At 50.9% G+C, this 19063-nt stretch overlaps 2 protein-coding genes across 19 annotated transcripts in view; one reads left to right on the top strand and one right to left on the bottom strand.

Moving 5' to 3' along the window:
- The window catches only part of Angptl2 (angiopoietin like 2), a 30671-nt gene extending 12195 nt beyond the window's left edge, over positions 1-18476 (top strand). Inside the window, exons 3-5 of the mRNA XM_028884784.2 lie at positions 12788-12981; positions 14318-14588; positions 16792-18476. Of these exons, the coding sequence (XP_028740617.1) occupies positions 12788-12981; positions 14318-14588; positions 16792-16991 (665 nt within the window). The 3' untranslated portion in view covers positions 16992-18476. The remainder of the gene's footprint in view (positions 1-12787; positions 12982-14317; positions 14589-16791) is intronic.
- Positions 1-19063, bottom strand: part of Ralgps1 (Ral GEF with PH domain and SH3 binding motif 1) — a 243429-nt gene that overhangs the window by 95915 nt on the left and 128451 nt on the right. The window lies entirely within an intron of this gene.

Below are 19063 nucleotides of genomic sequence, written 5' to 3'. Positions count from 1 at the left end.
CCATGCTTAACTGGGATTCTCAGGATACTGTCATGGAAGAATGGGGTCTTCGGAACACACCCTGGTAAGCATAACCAAGATACTGCCTTGGGATTTTCACAAGAGTCCCCGATTGAGTTTGCAGCTCTTCAGGGACAGGCTGAGTAACCTGCTCACATTGAACATGCTCAGGCTACGTGGAAAGTCAGACTTTTACTTTGTGTCCAAGTTGGGCCTCTGCTTCTGACTCAGCAATGCTCAGTTTAGGGGAGTAGGCTAGAGGATCCCCTCCAGGGGGCCAGGCCATGGAGCTTGGCTTCTCCTCCTCTAGGCAGTGTTATTTTCCACATGTGCTAAAGGAAGGCATCTCTGCAGAAGTAACCTAAGACTGTGCACGGGCACCAACTCCTTTGTTGGTAGGGGGATATCTTTACTGAGAAGATCCTGTTTTGTACCTATTTCACACTTTCAAAAGTGAACAGTAGCCAGGCGGTGGTGGTGCACACCTTTAATCCCAGCACTCGGGAGGCAGAGGCAGGTGGATCTCTGTGAGTTCGAGGCCAGCCTGGTCTACAGAGTGAGATCCAGGACAGGCACCAAAACAACCCTGTCTCAAAAAAACCAAAAAAAAAAAAAAAAGAATAAATGAAACTAAACAGTAGTACTGAGCTGAACCTGTGAGTAAGAGGGTGGCGTGGCCGGTGGGCAGATCAAGGATGGACAAGCCAGTGGTGGCAGTAGGGAGCTAGGTTCATGGCACAACACCCGTCATAGCACCTTGAAAGAAGGACCTGGACTGGGGTGGGGTGGAGAGCAGGTGCACTGGAGTGAACTGTCCTGCGTTGAAATCCTGCTTCCTCTTTCGGTGAGCTCTGGGCAGGAGGCGAGTCCCCTGTCCCTGCATTCCTCATCTAAGGCTCGGGTAGGATGTATTTTCGTCTGTCCCCAGCTGACAGTTCTAGGACATGAAATACTGCAGAATGTGTGAGTGGCACTGGGCCGGAGGTAAACAGCCCCCTTTGATCATGGTCTTTTGCATCTTAAAACCAAGAGACTGAAGTAAGTAGTTTGTCTTCAGCTCTGGAGTTTAAGGCCTGATGACCATGCCATCTGCAGCCACACCTGGTTTACATCAGAGGCCAGGGAGAGGATGGGGTGTGTTCTGTGTTCTGACAGAATACCCAGAGGGGAAACGTGCCCTTGGGCACCACATGAAGGCTCAGACGTGCTTGCAGCCAGGCTGGTGTCACAGTCTCCAGATCAACTTTCAACTCGAAATCTCTGGTTTCTAACTCAGCCATCTCAGGACATTCCTGAGTCAGAACAAAATGGGGATAAACACCCAGATCTGCATATGGGCTTCACTGCTTTCCCCCATTTGCTCATGAGAGAGCAATTTAATTGGCTGGAGATGTAGCTCAGTTGGTAGTGTTTGCCTAGCACACAAGAAGCACTGGGTTAGATCCCTGTGATACATCAAACCAGGTATGGTGGCCTGTGTCTGTAATCCCAAAACTTGGGTGGAGGTAGGAGGATCAGAAGTTCAAAGTCATCCTTGAACTTCTCTGTATATGCAGTTCAAAAATAAATGAACAGAAGTTTTTGTTTTGAACTCCTCTGAGCCTTAACTTTCTTCCAATGAGGAGATGGGGACAGAGCTACATACAGCCTCACAGGGATATGTCATGAAAATACAATGTGCTATGATGTCATGAGGGGGTTGCCAATACTGCCTGGCCCTCCTTTGACTCGGTGAAAACTACGGTCCTTTGAACTCAGTGTGGGGAGGTGGCAAGTGTATGACAGTGTTCTGGAATCTGCACTGCCCCCAGTCACTTCTGTCCCCCAAATTCCACACAGCAGGTCTGACAAAATTTCTCTGGAAGGGCCAAAATTTCTGGAACGCTGTGGGAATTTATGAAGCCAGCATAACAAAATACCAGGAATACAATGGGCATTGTCTAGACTCTCTGCAGAATAACCCAGTGTGCTCTGCCTCGAAGAGAGGCAGCTGAGGGACTATGGAGTCACTGAGGTGGCATGACCAAGTCCTGCTGGAGGACATGAATGGCTCAGAGATGAGACTTCTGTCTTGTATCCTGAAGGCTTTGTAGGTTTACCAGGTAGACTTGGGAGTTGGAATACCACGTTACTAGTCAGTCCCTGATGGAAGTGGGTCTGTAAGAGACCCAAGGACATAGCCTGCTCCTAGCCCCTCAAATGGCCCTGATGCCCAGCTGATCATAGCTCAGCACAGGCTGTGGTACCTGTAGACTGCTGTATCTACCCCACCGCCATGTGCATTCACTGGCCTGTCTAGGGAAGCACAAGGCATGAGAGATGACCTGTGTGTGAGCACCAGCTCTGTGCTCACCTCTAATGTCGCTCTCTTTATCTCTGTGTATCAGCAAAGCCTCCACAAATGTTGGATCACCTCATCCCCGAGTGTCCACACAAAGGCAGACAGAGCAGGGAGAAGGGTGGCAGTAGAAAGGTGGCAGTGAGAAGGCCCTACCTTTCCTGAGCTTGGGCTGAATTGGAAGGAAAAAGCAGATGGTCTCCAACACTGAGCTTTGGCCCAACCAATGAGTAGAGAGTGCTTACCAGCTCTTCTAGCCAAGGCAGGTTCTGGTCCTGAAAGACCAAATTCCTCTGTGTTCTCCCCAACAGAACCTTGACTTGCTGCCATCACTCAGCCAGAAACACCTTTACAATAAACACCTTTGAACTCAGGCCATCATAGCCTGTAGCTTCCCTCTGCAAGTTCAGAACCAGTGCTCTTTTGTCCCATTGCTGTGGCTGCCCGGTAAACAGCATGCCCTTCCCCAGAAGGCCAAGGCAACCACAGTCAGATGGTGACAGGTTGGCCCTAGGCCAGGGGGTACCTGCTAAGAGCTAGGATGAGGGATCCAGATAGTTTGAAGCCTAGCCTCCCTGACTTCACACCCAGGAATTGTCCTGCCTCCTCAGGGCTGGCCAGACTAGGGACATTTTGGTCTGGATGATACTTACAGTGGGGCCTGCCAATGGCCAACCCATGGCCCTTTCCTGTTAGGTCCTGCTGCTGTTAGAGAACGGCTTCAGAGGTCAATGCCCTAAAAGGCACAGGAAGGGCATATGGGCTCTGTGCTCACCCCAGACAGCTGCCACATGCTAGTCTCTGGCCACAAAGTCCACTGTGGAGATGGCTAGGAAGCACTGGACTGCCAGCCACCGGTAGCTCAGCATGGCCTTGATGGAAAAATGTCTTTAAAAACCGACAGGCATGGGTACTTCTAGCTACTCCTCTCCTGCTTAGCAGGTTTCTCTGGGGATAAAAGAGGAGCCCTAATGTCATGGAATAGAACTACTGAGGCACCTCAGTCCCTAGCGTGGCCTCCCTGCCATACAGCCTTGGCGCAGAGTAGGATGGCTCCCTGGACTTGTAGTTTCCAGGATACTGAGGTTCAACGTTACTTAGCCACAGTCACACAGCTAGCAGGAGGCTCGTCCAGGGAGCACCATGGACACCAGTGTGGGAAAACTGTTCTAGGAATATGTGACTCAGCATCAGCCATGACATACCTGCCTTCTGTCATGGTTTCATGTGCAAGTATGTGGGGGTTGGGGGAACCTTACAGTGCCACACAGACACAGCAGCTGCAGCTATGCCAGGCAGAACAAGCCACTCCACCTCAGTCCTCAGAGCCAATGCACAGAAACCAGGATGTGTGCTTGACGCCCAGGAGATGGATATTAGGGAAGCTCCCATTAGACCTGGACACACCCCTGGGGTTACATGTCAGCCTTTCATGGACGACTGGGCTAAATTCTTATTTTCCTTGCATGCTAGCTCTCCATGTTATGACCCCTTCTCAGGACCTCATTGCTTCATGGACAACACTGTGCATGTGCAAACCACCTTCTCATCCTCGGCCTCTAGAGCTGGGGATTGGACAAGCTGACCAAGAGCACTTTCCTAGGTAGATTTTCTCCCCTGGTTCTACCTCACTCATTCTCTGTGACAGGAAAGAAGCACATAGAGCAAGCTTTCCCAGCACAACAGCATGCCTTAGAACTGACTCCTTCCCTCCTTTCTTCAGGTTACATGTGTACCAAGCAGAGAAAAGGTCTGTGGTACACACAAGGCGGGGTGTGGTGTTCAAGGTGAGAGGTGACTGGCTAGCCCTGGTTTTGACTTAGCCTTTGTGGCTGTAGACACTGAAGGGAAAGCCGCCTGGCCTCCTCTAGAATGTGTGTTGCTTCCCTGTATTGTGTTCTCCTTTTCCTAAGATGTTTTCTTCAATGAATTAAGATGTCCAAAATTCATTGCAGAGACATTTCAAGAACATTCTTTGCTAGCTTCTGCCTAAACAAAAGCCACTAGAGGCTCCAGGGCCATCTTCCTCACACCCTCCCTCTCTAGGGGTCTGAGGGAGCTGATTACAAAGAGCTCTTTGAGTGTGACCCACAGCTATCCCATCACCCCTTGGGCCATTTTCCAAGAATGACAGGAGGCCGAAGGCCCTGGCTATTTGTATGAGATAAACTATCAACTTTGTGACTATTAGAAGCTGGGCATTTGGCATCTCAGGGCCTGAAAATCCCAACAGTTTGGCATTTGGCAAGCCAGAGGTAATTGAGAAAACTCCTGGCGATCAGGTATCTGTGGCCAGCTTGCTACATGAAGGGACCACTGTGGCGAACTTACCTGGTGACTGCAAAGTAACTCATGCAGACCACCAAATTCAGCTTTGAAAAGAGAGAGCAAGCAGAAGTGAGCACTGCTGTGTGTCTAAACCACGGTGTTGACTGAGCCTGACGGTCAAGTATATGGTAAAGGTAGTGATGGACACTGTTAAGGAGGGCTCATGGGACTGCCATCACTGCTGCCTCGGCCTCCCTGGGCTGAATCTGGATGAAGAGTGCCGTGGCAATAAGCCAGGCCATTCTCACCTGAGCCTCAGGAACTGGAGCTGCTGGACCCGAGCACTTATGTGTGTGTCATACTTGCTCTCTTTAAAAAGGGTAAGTGGTTCCCGTTCCTTAAATATAATTTTAGGTTAAAATTACTGTATACATAGGAAAGTGGTAAGAACACCAAATATTAGTTTAAATGACAAAGACAGTAATTAAATTTGTTTCTTTAAGTTGAAATTAAGTGGCTCATGTCATTTTCTTAAGGGTAGTTTCTAAAAGACCAGGAAAGGAAGGCATGCGGCACAGCTCAGACACACGGCCTCCCTGTACATGGGCTGCTCCAGACTTTTCCTGCAGAAATGATTTCCTTTTTAGGATTTGGTCTGAATGTAGATGACCATCTGCCATGAAGGTCTGTTTCCAGAAGGTTCTCAAGCTGAGAGTGACAAAGAAATGTAGCTTACATTCCTGTGAAGATGGGACAGGTAAAGGCAGGTAGAATGTGGAGGAACTTGTACCTGTCTGCTCCACACAGACTCACCACCTGAGAAGGTGCCTGCCCCACAGCAGCCCACCACCATCTACCGGGGACAGATCTCCAACAACTCTAACTGCAAGGCAGCAACACACACCACAGAAGGAACCTGGTGCCAGAGACAGACCTGCGCACCACTCCCAGGCCTCTGAGGAAAGGATAAAATGGCTGGCTGGCTGGTGACAGGTTCTCTGAGATGTGGTAGTAGCCACTCATACTATACTCCAAGAGTAACAACAAAGGCATTTAGGGAGCCTAGGCAAGATGAAGGAGTTCTTCTGGGGCTGGGAAAGGCTTTCTAGAGCAGGTGACAGGGGCTGAGGCCCTGCAGATCTGCTCTCAGCCACAGTCAGCAACTGTCAGGAAACCATGAAGACAGGGCTCAGTGCTAGGCAAATGTCCTGTTTCAGACAGAGAAGAAGGCCAAAGTGCCACAAATTACATACCAAGTGGCCTGCGGTCCAGTCACAGGGTCTAATGGCAGGAGAGGATAAAGAGGGCTTTGTGAGCATGTGGAAGATAAAAGGTGACCAAGGAAAGCCAACACAGGTTCCTTAAGAAGAGGCAATGAAGTGGCCCCTTCCTCGGAAAGGGTCCATAGGTTGGCTGACCACAGGACCACTGGCCACTTGTCCAGCATCTGTGGACTGAGAGTCGTGGGTCTGATAAATTCTTCCATGATGTGCCTGCACTCAACTGTTAGCCCTTCATGTACAATGAACCTCACCCAGGCAGCCTGGGGGGCTACCAGCAGCAGCACTGGGAAAGGCTCTACCCTGACCCCTGGAGCACTGTGCACAGTGAGACTTCTAGGACCCTACTAACCTAACCACCTCTCTCTCTCTCTCTCTCTCTCTCTCTCTCTCTCTCTCTCTCTCTCTCTCTCTGTCTCTCTCTCTCTCTCTCCCTCCCTCCCTCCCTCGTCCCCCCCCCCCGCCTCCATGGTGTTGGTGGAAACCCAGGGTCCAAAGAATATAAGCAAGAGCTCAGGCTCTGAGCTCCGCCCCTAGCCCCACCTCTTTCCTAAGCTGTTTAAACTCCCATCTCTCCTACCCTGCTGGAAACCTGAGTGGGCACATGCTTCTCAGCCTGAAACTAACCCTGGACACTTCAGTGGAGCAGCAGTATTTATTCTGAGGTCAAACAGGCGGGGTGGGCCCTGAGGGTTCTTGGGAGACCTGGAGCTGTATCAGATGCATTGGAGGGCACCCACCTCACACATCCAGTATAATTTTTACTGTAACAATTTTGAAAGGGCTTGAATAATTCTGCTTTTGAAATTATTTGGCCATGAGTAACTCAATTAATTTATGGTTGGCTCTGATTTCTCAGCAAACATCAGGCATGCTCAGAAATTCTTGGGAAGTGTGAAAAATCTAACCTACAAATTGTTTCCCAAAGTAATAACATCTTTTATGGAGGCTGAAGTTAACTATCGATGAATCCGACAAGGTGGGGGTATACCCTGTAGAAATTTAACCACAGGCTGATACATTTCTAGTTTGGACCTTTCTTTTCACATCTGAGAGCCAATAAGAGTTTTTTAGGTTTCAAACATTTTCATAAACTCCTCACAGCGCTCTGCCCTAGGCCTCAATGCTGAGGACAGACAGAGTGAGTTCATTTGTACTTCCCACCGGAAGGAAGAAAGGTATGCACACTGCCAACACCTTTGGCAGCTTGCAAACTATTCCCGTCTGGAGGCCACTGTTTGTCCTCCGCTTCACCGAAAGGTAGTCATTGACATGGACAATGATTTTGCCAAAATTCTTGAAAAATGAGACTTAGGCATCATCAGACAAAGTCTCTCCTTGTGCCTTTTACAAGGTCTGTCATCAGGCCTGCTCAGGACACCCAGGGGCCTGCCACTGGCCAGGCAGGACTCACACCTACGCGGTACACTGGCCTTGGCATTAAATGGGTAAATCTGAGCAGGACACTCCAGATCCAATTTTAATATCTAGTCATTTCTGTTGGCAAAGAGACTCCATGAGCTAGACCATCAAGAACTGGAAACCACGCAGGGTTCTCATACAAGGAAGGTGTCCTAGCAGTCTCCTAGGGTGACATTCAGGACCAAAGCACTCTCAGGAACACTCCTGGGGATATTACCACAGACTCCAAGGTCATCTACTCAGCCTAAGGCCACCATGTCCTGAGGCTCAGGGGCCGGGCGTGGAAGAAGAGCCTACCAACTGCTGGCCAGCTCTGGAAGGCTGTGCTTCATAACTCACCCTTCGGGTGTGTTGGCACAGGCCCTGGATCAGGACCACTGCTCCAGCTGTAGGGCCTGAGTAAATCCAGCTGAGGCTGGTCTTTCTCAAGTTACAAAAAGATGATGGCACCCTTGGGTCTAGCCTGGTGGCCAGTCTCAATTTGCCTTTACCAGGAAGACAACCAATGGAGCACTCCCTGTTTTCCATGGTGACTGTGTGCCCTGTACCTATGGTGTTTCCATCATGAATGTCCGAGAGGAGAGCAGGGCTTGGACCACCACCCCAACCAACACCAGGTGATTTGCTGAGGAATCAGAGCCAACCATAAATTAATTGAGCTACTCCTGGCCAAATAATTTCAAAATTCCCAGGGCTGGTTCCAGGGTGCCAAGGCCTAAGACCTGTACATCTTGGGTCCATGTGCCAGCATTCCTCCCAGATCCTTGGCCTCACCCCTGCCCCTCTCCAAGGAACCACACAGATCTGCTCGCCATGGCGGCCACGCTGCTCTTCATGGGGAACATTTTGACTGTGGTGTAAATATGTTCTTTATAGAGGTGAGCCTAGGTGCCGCCGAGTTAGTGTTGGCCTGGTGCTGTGGGCAGAGCTGCCTCTCAGAAGGGGAGCCAAAGCAAGCACCACCAGGCACTTGCCTGTGCCAGAAGATGCTTCGCCCACGGCACTCTGAGCATTCAGCTGCACTCAACAAAAAGGATTTTTACTTTCTACTGCAGTACAGCTTTGGGGCCCTCACTAATTCTGAATTAAAATGTGCCTGGTTGAAAATACCTACTAATAGATGTGTGTGTGTGTGTGTGTGTGTGTGTGTGTGTGTGTGTGTGTGTGTTAAAAAATACTTGGTTTTGGAAACTCAAGAGCAAATGTGTGTCTCAAGGAAGGGGCTGGACCACTTCCAACATATCAAGCTTGCATCTAAGGGGAGAGAGACTTCACCTAGCCCCTGGACTGAGATCCACAGGATGACTAGTGTCCTTCCTCTGTGTCACAGCAGTAAGAACTGAGGCTCACTGAGGAACCTGCCTAAAGTCGCAGTGTAAGAAAAGCCACTAAGATTTGACCCCAGTGCCCCAACACCACATCAATAGTCTTTCCCCAACCTCACACTTCCCCAGCCCCAGATTCTTTACCCAAATTTGGAAGCTCTGCTTGGCCCTCTGTGGCATTATCCAAACATAATGATGACAGAGTTGTCACCAAGTTATTTATATGTTACAGTGTTGAATTCTCGTTGCATTATTTATATGCAGCACAGATAGTCACTGCACCATCCCCGTTACATAAAGGCTTTTCAACACAGCAAGGTTCTGGTGCCACGCTTTCAATGAATCTATAGTTTGGACCCATTTTCATTTGCTGTTTATGCTGACAGCTTTGTCTCTTTTTATGTTAACTAACAAAAGGGATGTGTTGAGTATGGGAGATCTGGTGGAGGGTTTCTGAGAGAGCCTTAGTTCTTTAACGAAGCTGGTGGCCTGAATGCTGTGCAGGCTGCAGGGGTGCATGCAAGGCAGAACATACAGGTGCTTCTACACCACTGCAAACTACTCCTAGAAGGCCTTGTACAATGACCAGATTTGCCACATACACACAAAGGAAAACTTCAACATCATAAGACACCAAAATGGTTGCAAAATGGGCAAGGACATAGTAAGTAAATGTAGAGAAAGCCAAAACCCAAATTATCAAAAGACAAAACCGGAAAGGTTTAACAACCTGACAGATCCAGTCTTCAGGATGCCAAGCCCAGAGCCAGGTCCATTCTCAAGGTCACGCTGGCTGGGGAGAAAAAAAGGTGCACCAGAAAGTACACTCTCACACCCAGACCATCTGAGGTCTCAGGCCACACTGACCCCATAGGCCGTGTGGCCTTAGGGTGTCCCCCAAGGCCTCTGGGCTCTGGTTTCCTCGCCTATAAAATGAGGAGACCACAACCACCTACCTATCAGGGTATGGGAAGGATCAGCAGTGGAAATACCCAAGCGAGATCTGCAGCAGACGGGGGCTACAGCAAAGGCTCCAATGCCCAGTTGCTACCACTGCAGCCCCAGACAGGCCTTTCTTAGAGTGAGGTGTTCTTACCTGGACCTCAAGGGTCCACTCAACCTTCTGAAATGTTTTCAAAAGTTGTATAAGCCTGCATTTTCTTTCAATAAATTATTTATTGTATGCCGTTTATGAATGCATGTGTGTGCGATACTGGTTTGTGTTTGTATGTATGTATGTATGTGCCTGTGTGAGCACCATGGCATGCATGTGGTGGTCAGATGACATCCTTGGGTGCTGGGCCTTGTCTAGCACTCTGCCTGAGGCAGGGTCTCTACGGTCGATACTGTGTACGCCAGGCTAGCTGGCCCGGAAGTTTGAGGGGCTTCTCCTGTCCCTGATGCACTGAGATCACAGACGCACACTATGACACTGCTTTGCACGGGTTCTGGGGACCGAACTCAGGTCCTCACACTGTACAGTGAGCTCTTTACCTCCTGAGCCATCTCCTAGGCCTTTCTAAACACTCACTACTTAAGAGATTTACTACTAAAGACCTCAAGTCATTCTAAAATACTTGCCAAAACAAAAGTGCCCATTTTAAAAAAATGCCAGAGGCAAAGCTGAATCCTGGAAGGCAGCACAGATTGGTAGCTATGAGGCTAACCTGTCACCCTTCCAGTGGCCTCCAAAGCCTACCTACATGGTACCCCCTTCCAGAACAGCCTCTGTATCCAGCCATTCCCAGGAGCTGGGCAGTTGTGCAGGAAGAGGCCCAGCTGCGGGCTTCTGGTGGGCGTTATTTTGCAGTCGCCCGTGCCTTCCGCCTTCTCTCCCAGGACTCTCATTAAGTGTCCCCCGGTCCTGCTGACCTGGTGGAAGCCAGGAGGCCTCCCACGCTACCGGCGCTTTGCTCCAGCTGTCAGGGACAGACTCTCATTCTCTGTCTCAGTCCCTGGGGCTTGGGCCAAACATAACGAAAACCTTTTTCTCCTCTCTGAATGTTCTTCCTGAAGGTCTGGCCTCCCCTTCCCCAGGACAGAAGCTGGGGGTGAGCAAGAGCAGGAAATGGCATAAATAAATCAGGGAATAAAGGAAGGAGGGAGGGAGGGAGGAAGGGAGGGAGGGAGGGAGGGAGGGAGGGAGGGAGGAAGGAAGGAAGGAAGGAAGGAAGGAAGGAAGGAAGGAAGGAAGGAAGGAAGGAAGGAAGGAAGGAGGAAAGGAGCTGCTTGTGTGTCATTCATACATCCTGCCCAGGCTGGGTACTTGGGGACCTGTTGTCTTGTGTACAGGGAAAAGGTAAAGGTGTAAGAAGCCCCTAGAGAACCAAGAAAGAAGTCCACAGACTCAGCATCCAAGCTGCAGTGGCCCAGGAGACTGATAAAGAAACAGATGGTTCCTGTTTCCCATCAAGTACTCAGTGGGGTGCTCCACACTGCTGTAAGGCCCAGGAAGGGACTGAATCCAAGCTTAGTCATCAGAGTGGGCTAGCTGAGGCCAAGTGCCAGCTCCCTCCCCACTCACGGTGGGAGGAAGACAGGCTCTCCAGAACTATAGCTAAGAGTGCTGGGGAGGCTGGCTACCAGAGAAGGCCTCTCCTGCCCTGGGTGCTCAGATATATCATAGCTGTTTTTATCGTTGGCTTTATTTTTGTTTTCTGAGATCGGCTCTGATCGCCTAGGCTGGCCAAGAACTCTCTTTGTGGCAGAGCCTGATCTTAACTTCTGATCCTCTTGCCACCACCTTCCAAGTGCTAGGTGACAGGTGTGTACCACTACAGCCAGTGATTGAGCAGCTGTGGAATGGACACACAAAGCAGTAAGCCAATGACATGTTCTGGCACATTTCATCTTAGCCATTCTCAGCCTGGAGGACATTTTTCAAAGCGCACAACAAAATGTGATGATTATCTTCAACTATGCGGTCTAGTGGGTAGGGCTTGAAAAATCTCCAGATATTTTATCCCTGAGGAAGACCCCAGCTTGACCGGATCTTGATGACTCAAGCCTATATCTTCTTTAGTGTGAGAAATGTTGAAAGACAGGACATCATTGGAGGAGGGGAAGAGCCATGGTCAGGGGCTAACAGACCACGGCAGCTATCCAGGCTCCTGGAACCCTTCTGGTGTTGCCTGCTGAAGAGAGCCACGGGCTGGACTAGCAAAGCAGAGCGTCCAGCCCACACAGCACTGGTGACTGTGGCCATGCCCAGGAGTCACATAGCTCACGCACCAATGGAAATGACTTCTTCTTCTTTTTCTTCTTTTTTTCTGGTTTTCCGAGACAGGGTTTCTCCGTGTAGTTTTGGTGCCTGTCCTAGATCCTGTTCTGTAGACCAGGCTGGCCTCAAACTCACAGAGATCCACCTGGCTCTGCCTCCGAGTGCTGGGATTAAAGGCGTGTGCCACCACTGCCCAACTCGGAAATGACTTCTTTTTTTTTTTTTTTTTTTTTTTCGAGACAGGGTTTCTCTGTGTAGCTTTGCGCCTTTCCTGGAGCTCACTTGGTAGCCCAGGCTGGCCTCAAACTCACAGAGATCCGCCTGGCTCTGCCTCCGAGTGCTGGGATTAAAGGCGTGTGCCACCACTGCCCAACTCGGAAATGACTTCTTTTTTTTTTTTTTTTTTTTTTTTTTTTTTTTTTCCGAGACAGGATTTCTCTGTGTAGCTTTGCGCCTTTCCTGGAGCTCACTTGGTAGCCCAGGCTGGCCTTGAACTCACAGAGATCCGCCTGGCTCTGCCTCCCGAGTGCTGGGATTAAAGGCGTGCGCCACCACCGCCCGGCCGGAAATGACTTCTTAAAAAGCACCCTAAGAATATCCCCCCACATGACCTTTGTAAACCTAACAGCTCTGAGTAAGAAAAATATGACTCTTGTCTACAAACAAGAGAAACCAAGGGCTGGGAGATGTAAAGAACCTTTCTTACAGGTCACATGTGAGGGAGAAAGCACAAGGGGCTTGGAATCCAGGCCTTAAGACTCTTGGCCCAGGCTCTTGCTTTCATAGCACATGACTTCTCAAACTTACAAAACCAAGATCTGCCCCTTTACGCCGTGTTCCTTGGCTCTCTGTTGGAGGTTATGTCTGTCTGGAGTTCAGCTAGGTTGTAGACTGGTGGGAGGCAGCTATATAACACACACGTTTGTGTCTACAGGCCCATGGAGAGACTGCCTGCAGGCCCTGGAAGATGGCCACGACACCAGCTCCATCTATCTGGTGAAGCCCGAGAACACCAACCGCCTCATGCAGGTGTGGTGTGACCAGAGACACGACCCTGGGGGTTGGACTGTCATCCAGAGACGCCTGGATGGCTCTGTCAACTTCTTCAGGAACTGGGAGACCTATAAGGTGAGACCAGTGGGCCTGTATGCATTGCCTGCAAGGTGACCAGTCCACCCTCAGTGCAGAAGGACAAAGACAGCATCATTTCTCCAAAGCTATCAGAGTGGTAAGGTCAGGCCCCTCCTTGTCTACTGTTCAGGAGAAGATGGAGTAGAGACAGCATCTTACTTCCAGCCAGGGCCTTCACAAGGTGACCTGCTCTTAGGGGGCAGAAGGAGCAGGTCCCAGGGCTCCAGGTCCTGAGAAGCTCCCCTAAAATGCATGTTTAGGGAAACATGACAATAATTGGCCTAACTGCAAGGTTCAGTCTCTGGGTTTCCCAGTTGCCAGGATACTGAATGCTTCTCCTTGTAAGCCAAGTGCAAGGGATCTGCCACACCTCTCACCCTGTTCTGAACCAAGAGGGGACACTAAGGATGGCATGAACAGTTCAGGTCCATGGACACCTGTCCTGTGCCAGGTACTGTAACAACGGTCTGTTGTGTATGCCCTTCAGGAAAGTACTGCTACAGTCACCTTGCAGGTGAGAAGGGAGGGCCCGGCCATGGCTCACAGACACAGTGTGGTAAAGCGGCAGCTGCAGCCGAGGCCTCCAGGCCAAAGCTGTAACTGCCGTCAGCCCCAGGGCCTCCACATGCAGTCCGCTGGCTCCCAGTCTCCTCCATCCTGCTTGCCCTGGGCGGTCTGTGGACCTCCTGCTTCCGTCTCCAAAGCCTAGCCTCAGGTCCTCTCTGTACTCCTCCATTCTCTCATGAAGATGGTACAACACAGCAATGCTTACCCACCATAGGGCTGCTGATGATAGTGCCTGGCTCTGAGCATCACTTACGAGACTTTGCGGGCTACTGCTCAGCTGATGCCCCAAACTACCTATCAAATGAGTAACAAAACTACTGGGTTTCAAACCTAGAAGGACCCAGGTGGATGTCACATACCTGTCATAGCTCTTACCTGTCTATGTTGGAGCTTACATACAACCTGCACACACAGTCCGTCTCAAGAGAAGGCGACTGAGGCTTTGGGGAGGTGAGGGCTCTTGTCTAAGCAATGCTAGCTGCATGCCTTCCGGGTGCCAGGCTCTCAAATGACCACATCATCCTGCCTTTGAGAAGTTACAGCATTCTTAGGTAAGGACAAGAAACAGGCTCACATGATGGAAGGGGAAAGGCGTGCTCTTCGGATGTGTGAATGGCACATGATTGACGGTTACAAAGGCTCCGTGACTCACCCAGTCACAAAGCCTGATACACAGGTAGCAGGGATTGGAACCCAGGCCTGCCTTATGTTCTGACTATTCCTGGGACACAGGCTCCTCACTCACGCTCTCCTGGGTCTTCCCCAGCAAGGGTTTGGGAACATCGATGGCGAATACTGGCTGGGCCTGGAGAACATCTATTGGCTGACAAACCAAGGCAACTACAAACTGCTTGTGACCATGGAGGACTGGTCTGGCCGAAAGGTCTTTGCAGAATATGCTAGCTTCCGCCTGGAACCAGAGAGCGAGTACTATAAGCTGCGGCTGGGGCGCTACCATGGCAACGCAGGCGACTCCTTTACCTGGCACAACGGCAAACAATTCACTACTCTGGACAGGGACCATGATGTCTACACAGGTAGGAAAAATAGAGCCCAACCTAGGTGTTGAATGGGGATGAGAGATCCACCAACCATAGAGCCCCTGACTCCAGGGCCTGGAGCAAGAAGATGCCATGTGACAGACAGCTGTACCAAGCTGCCTGACACTGCTTCTCAAAGTCCCCTTCTACCCACTGTCCTCAGACAAGTGGCACTTATAAAAGGGGAGGGCAGAGGTGCACAGATCTCACCGTTGAGGGCTGCCCTGGGCCATGGCACTCAAGCTTCGGGCTATGCCCTTCTCAATTCTGTCTGAGAACACAGTCACAGTCCACAGAGTCTGGGCCACACACTCTGCACTCCAATGCTAGGCCCATCACCTCAGTCATGCATCCTCAGCATGTGCATCATCTTGGATCTGGAAGTAAGGACAATGTCTCCTAAAAGGTCAGGGGATGGTCCAGGAACATTTGCTCGGGTGCTCTGGGCAGGATGCACTGCATGGTAAGGACTCTGCCCAGTGACTCTGGCTGGCTTCCTGTAATGCGAATGCAGTACTGTAGGAAAGGCACTAAGAGGACATCAGCCAGCAGAGAAGTCATTTGTCCCTGGTTACATCCTTAAACCCAGGTCTTGAGTAAACAAGAAACAAAGGGGAAAACAGAAAATTCCAAGACGCACAGGTACAGCTTGACCCTAAGGGTAAACAATCTACAACCATGTCCTGCACTCTAGCTCATGGCTCTGAACCAACACCTAAGAGCATCTCACGGGGCTCAGGGGCCCTGTAGGTTGGTCAGTCAGCAAGGCCTAGTGCTCTGGAGGCTGATACCACCTCTGGACTGAGTCTCTGTCTGCTTCCCAGGCAGGCCTAGCCCATCCTGCCTAGCCTCGCCCTGAGCTATGGTTCGAAGGTGGACCTTGTCTCTGAGGAGCGAGCGAGCTCTAAGGGCTATCTCAGAAACAGCTTGTGCTCCCAGCAATCCCTGATACCTCCACACTAAGTCAGGGAAACTCATCCCAGGTTCCAAAGGCAGCCACACTCTAGAGGACAGTTCTCACAACGTCCTCAAACCACAGAGATACAGCCGTCTGCTCTGGCACTGAACTAACTCTTCTGGAAGGGCCCCAAGAAGCAGCCATTGCTCTGTAGTGGGTGCTCTGAGCCAAAATTTCCAAAGCTTTCAGAAAAGGTGGAAGGGTGGCCTTCATCTGTCTGATGCTGGGACATGGAGCTGCAGTATGTACTTGAGAACTATCTCGGGGAGTAAGGAAGCTGTCAGATGGGGTCCTGGGGCACACATGGCTAGGGCCAGGGTACGGGAGGCTGCTGAGGGCTCTCCTGGTTTGCCCAGTGCAGCACGGCCACTTGGTCCTGGTGTGTGAAGACATGACTCAGAAGAAGCCCCAAGAAAAACTCTGGGAAATATGGTGGGGCTGGGGCTGAGGCCCCCAGCTCCAGCCTCCAGCTGCCTGCGACCTCCTCCCCTCTCCTCCCATGGCCTCTGCTGGAGACAGCCTCTTCCCGTGGAAGGGGTTCTCTCTTAGTCCCAGGCCCCAGCTGGCCCAGGAGACTGGGCTCTTCTTGTCTTCCCTCTGTGGGGTACCATGCCCCTGCATGCCTGCTGATACCTTGCCCACACTTCTTACTACCGAACTGCTTGTCCTTGGCAGCGCAGCGCAGGCCATGTGACAAGCCGGGGTTCATGGAAATATCCCTCTTTTACGGAGTAACACAAAAGTGATTTGGACAGAATTCAGGCTGGGGAGGACAAGAGAGGCGTTCAAGCTTAAACACTTCCCTTGTCGTTCTGAACGCCTCTTATCCAGCTCTTTCGACTCTTAAAAATTGCTAAAGAACTGTTCTCCCTCTCCCCAGCCCACAGCAGGCCACTTCCACCTTCTCCAGGGCCACCTCTGCATGCAGCTCAGGGCAAGGGCTAAACATGGCTCTCATTTACTCTTACAGCAGTCCTGTGTGGTAGGCATTATTTGTGTCCCTTTACAGATGAGAACACAGTGGCTGGGAAAAGTGAAGCCACCTATCTGCAACCCCATCATTAGCCTGTCATAAAGCTACCCTGCAAAGAAAGGCAGGCCAGCCTTTGACCCCTGCTCAGGGCTCTCCACTCCAGCGCTCTTGCTCTGAAGGCCCTCAGGGTCCTTCGTAAGGCTCTGAGCACACCATGAAGGGGCAAACCACCTCCCCCTGAACACTCCTCACTCCCTTCTCTCCCACAGGAAACTGTGCCCACTATCAGAAGGGAGGATGGTGGTATAATGCCTGTGCTCACTCCAACCTCAATGGGGTTTGGTACCGTGGGGGCCATTACCGGAGCCGATACCAGGACGGGGTCTACTGGGCTGAGTTCCGAGGAGGATCTTACTCGCTCAAGAAAGTGGTGATGATGATTCGGCCCAACCCCAACACCTTCCACTAAGCCTGCCCCCTTCCTGGCCACCCACGGCCATTGCCAGAAGCCATTGAAGCCGTCCGTCCCAGCCACGCAGACCTCAGCACAGCTCCTCACCAGCTGCTCCTCTCAGGCTGGAAGGACCTGCTTTCCAAGTCACTCTATCAGATAATGGACGTGAACAGTCTTCTCTGTCCCTCCCGCTTTCTGTCGCACCTGCATGTTCCCAGGACAGGACAGAACTGCAGACTTTTAACAGTTACGTCTCTCCCCTAAAAACACAACTGCCAATGCCCTCAGACATGACAGACATGCATACGGGCCACCATGTGTATGTGATCTTAGACACACATCACACTGGGATGTCTAGATACACATGTGGGTTTGACACATTCACCTAACTTTTCCATACTCAGCGCTCAGATGCTGAGGCCAGCAATACGGCTCTGTCCTTAGGAGGCTGCTTTTCCTCACTGCCATGTACTTGAGTCTAAGGGCAGAACAGGCCATGTAGTCCTGATTTCAAAATACAGTCCTGGGCATTGCTGGATTTCCCAGAGCGTCTGCAAGCTCATCTCTCGTGTAGGGTTCCTGGCCTTCTTGCTTGGGAACCTCTGGGACACCCAATTAACCACTCCCTTCCACTGTTGCATTCTCCTTCTCGGACGGCCCAGCCTCCCTCCATCCAGTTACCCCTTGGCCTGCACCTTCTGTGCCTTAGTCTCTGGCTGCTCACTGGAGGTCAAGGGACCTCTTCTCCCTTCTCCCTTCTCCCTGACCTCTCTTCTGCCACACAGACCTTTACTGTTGGCACGATTCATTGGCCTTTGGGGAGGGAAGAGTCTGGGCTCAGGTTCCCGCTGGGAAAGGGAAGGCCAGGCCAAGAGCCACAGTGGCAGCCACACAGACCTGTCTTCAGAGTTGCACCGTCCACTCATACCTCCGCCTCCACATTATTTTAGCTTCCACACAAACAGTCCCCTGCCTTGCCAGAGACACTCCAGTGGAGAGAAGTCACTGACAACATGTTGGAACTCCCAGACAGCTGCAGATATGAGGTCCTCTGCTCACAGGGGAACAATCTGCACCCTGTCCCCAAGCTACACCTCCCCAGAAGATGAGGCCACACATGGAAAACTAGCGACTCTCCATGAGCTGCAATGCCCTCAGAGGCTGCTGGTGTACTGCAGCATGGTGGCCTCCTGAGTCCTGCGGGCTTAGAGGGATCACATGACTGCCTCACCAGAAGCAACAGATAAGTCAAGAAGGTGAGACCCTCCCAGTGGGTACATGCGCCAGGTGTGTGAGCGGTGGGCCTTTTGGTACTGTCCACATCTGGGTGCATGCCTATTACCTCAGCATTTCTCCCAGTGTACCATGTAGCATGTTCTGTTTATGTATAAAAGGGAGGGGGGTTTTGTTTGTTTTTTTAAAATATATTCCCAGACTATCCTTGTAATGACACAAATCTGCAATAAAAGCCCTAAGTGCTATGTGGATGCACCCACACTATGTGTTGCTGTTCTAGAAGGCCTTCCTGGAGCTTCTGTTAGTAAAAGCAGGGGATATAGCATCTAGCACACACAAGGTCATCAAGGTCACACCCCTCCTACCTGCCCCATCAGGAATCCCATGCCAAGGAATCCCTGGTCAGTATGGCTCTCTACTGCAAAGCCTCTATTTCCAGCTAAGTCTCAGGTGCCCAAGAAGCTCCTCACAGGCCAGGCAGTTAGCACCAGAGGCTTTGGGATCTGTTCCTGTGTATTCAACTGTGGCTCAGGCTTTCCCTTTCCCGCCAGGCCGAGCCTTTCTCGAAGACTAGTGCAGGCGACATCTCCCCCAACACTGCTGCCACAGGCTCCCATGATGCTGCCAAAGCTGTCTCCTTGTAAAACAGACTAGGGAGGGCAACTCTAAGCATGATGGGAAGCTCTAAAACCATAAAGGAAGAAATCAAGGGCAAAAATGACCAAGACTGATATCAAACAAGAGAAGCCTCTGTGCTATATATTACTATGTATGCTAATTGCAAATACAGAATTAATACTGATGCCACACCCAAACTCAGATTCAGAAAGGTATAAACACTACGGCAGAAA

The sequence above is a fragment of the Peromyscus leucopus genome, chromosome 4 (genome assembly GCF_004664715.2).
Source record: "Peromyscus leucopus breed LL Stock chromosome 4, UCI_PerLeu_2.1, whole genome shotgun sequence".
NCBI classification, from domain to species: Eukaryota; Metazoa; Chordata; class Mammalia; order Rodentia; family Cricetidae; genus Peromyscus; species Peromyscus leucopus.
Note: the sequence above shows the minus strand (reverse complement) of the source record. Positions and strands in the feature narration are given on the sequence as shown.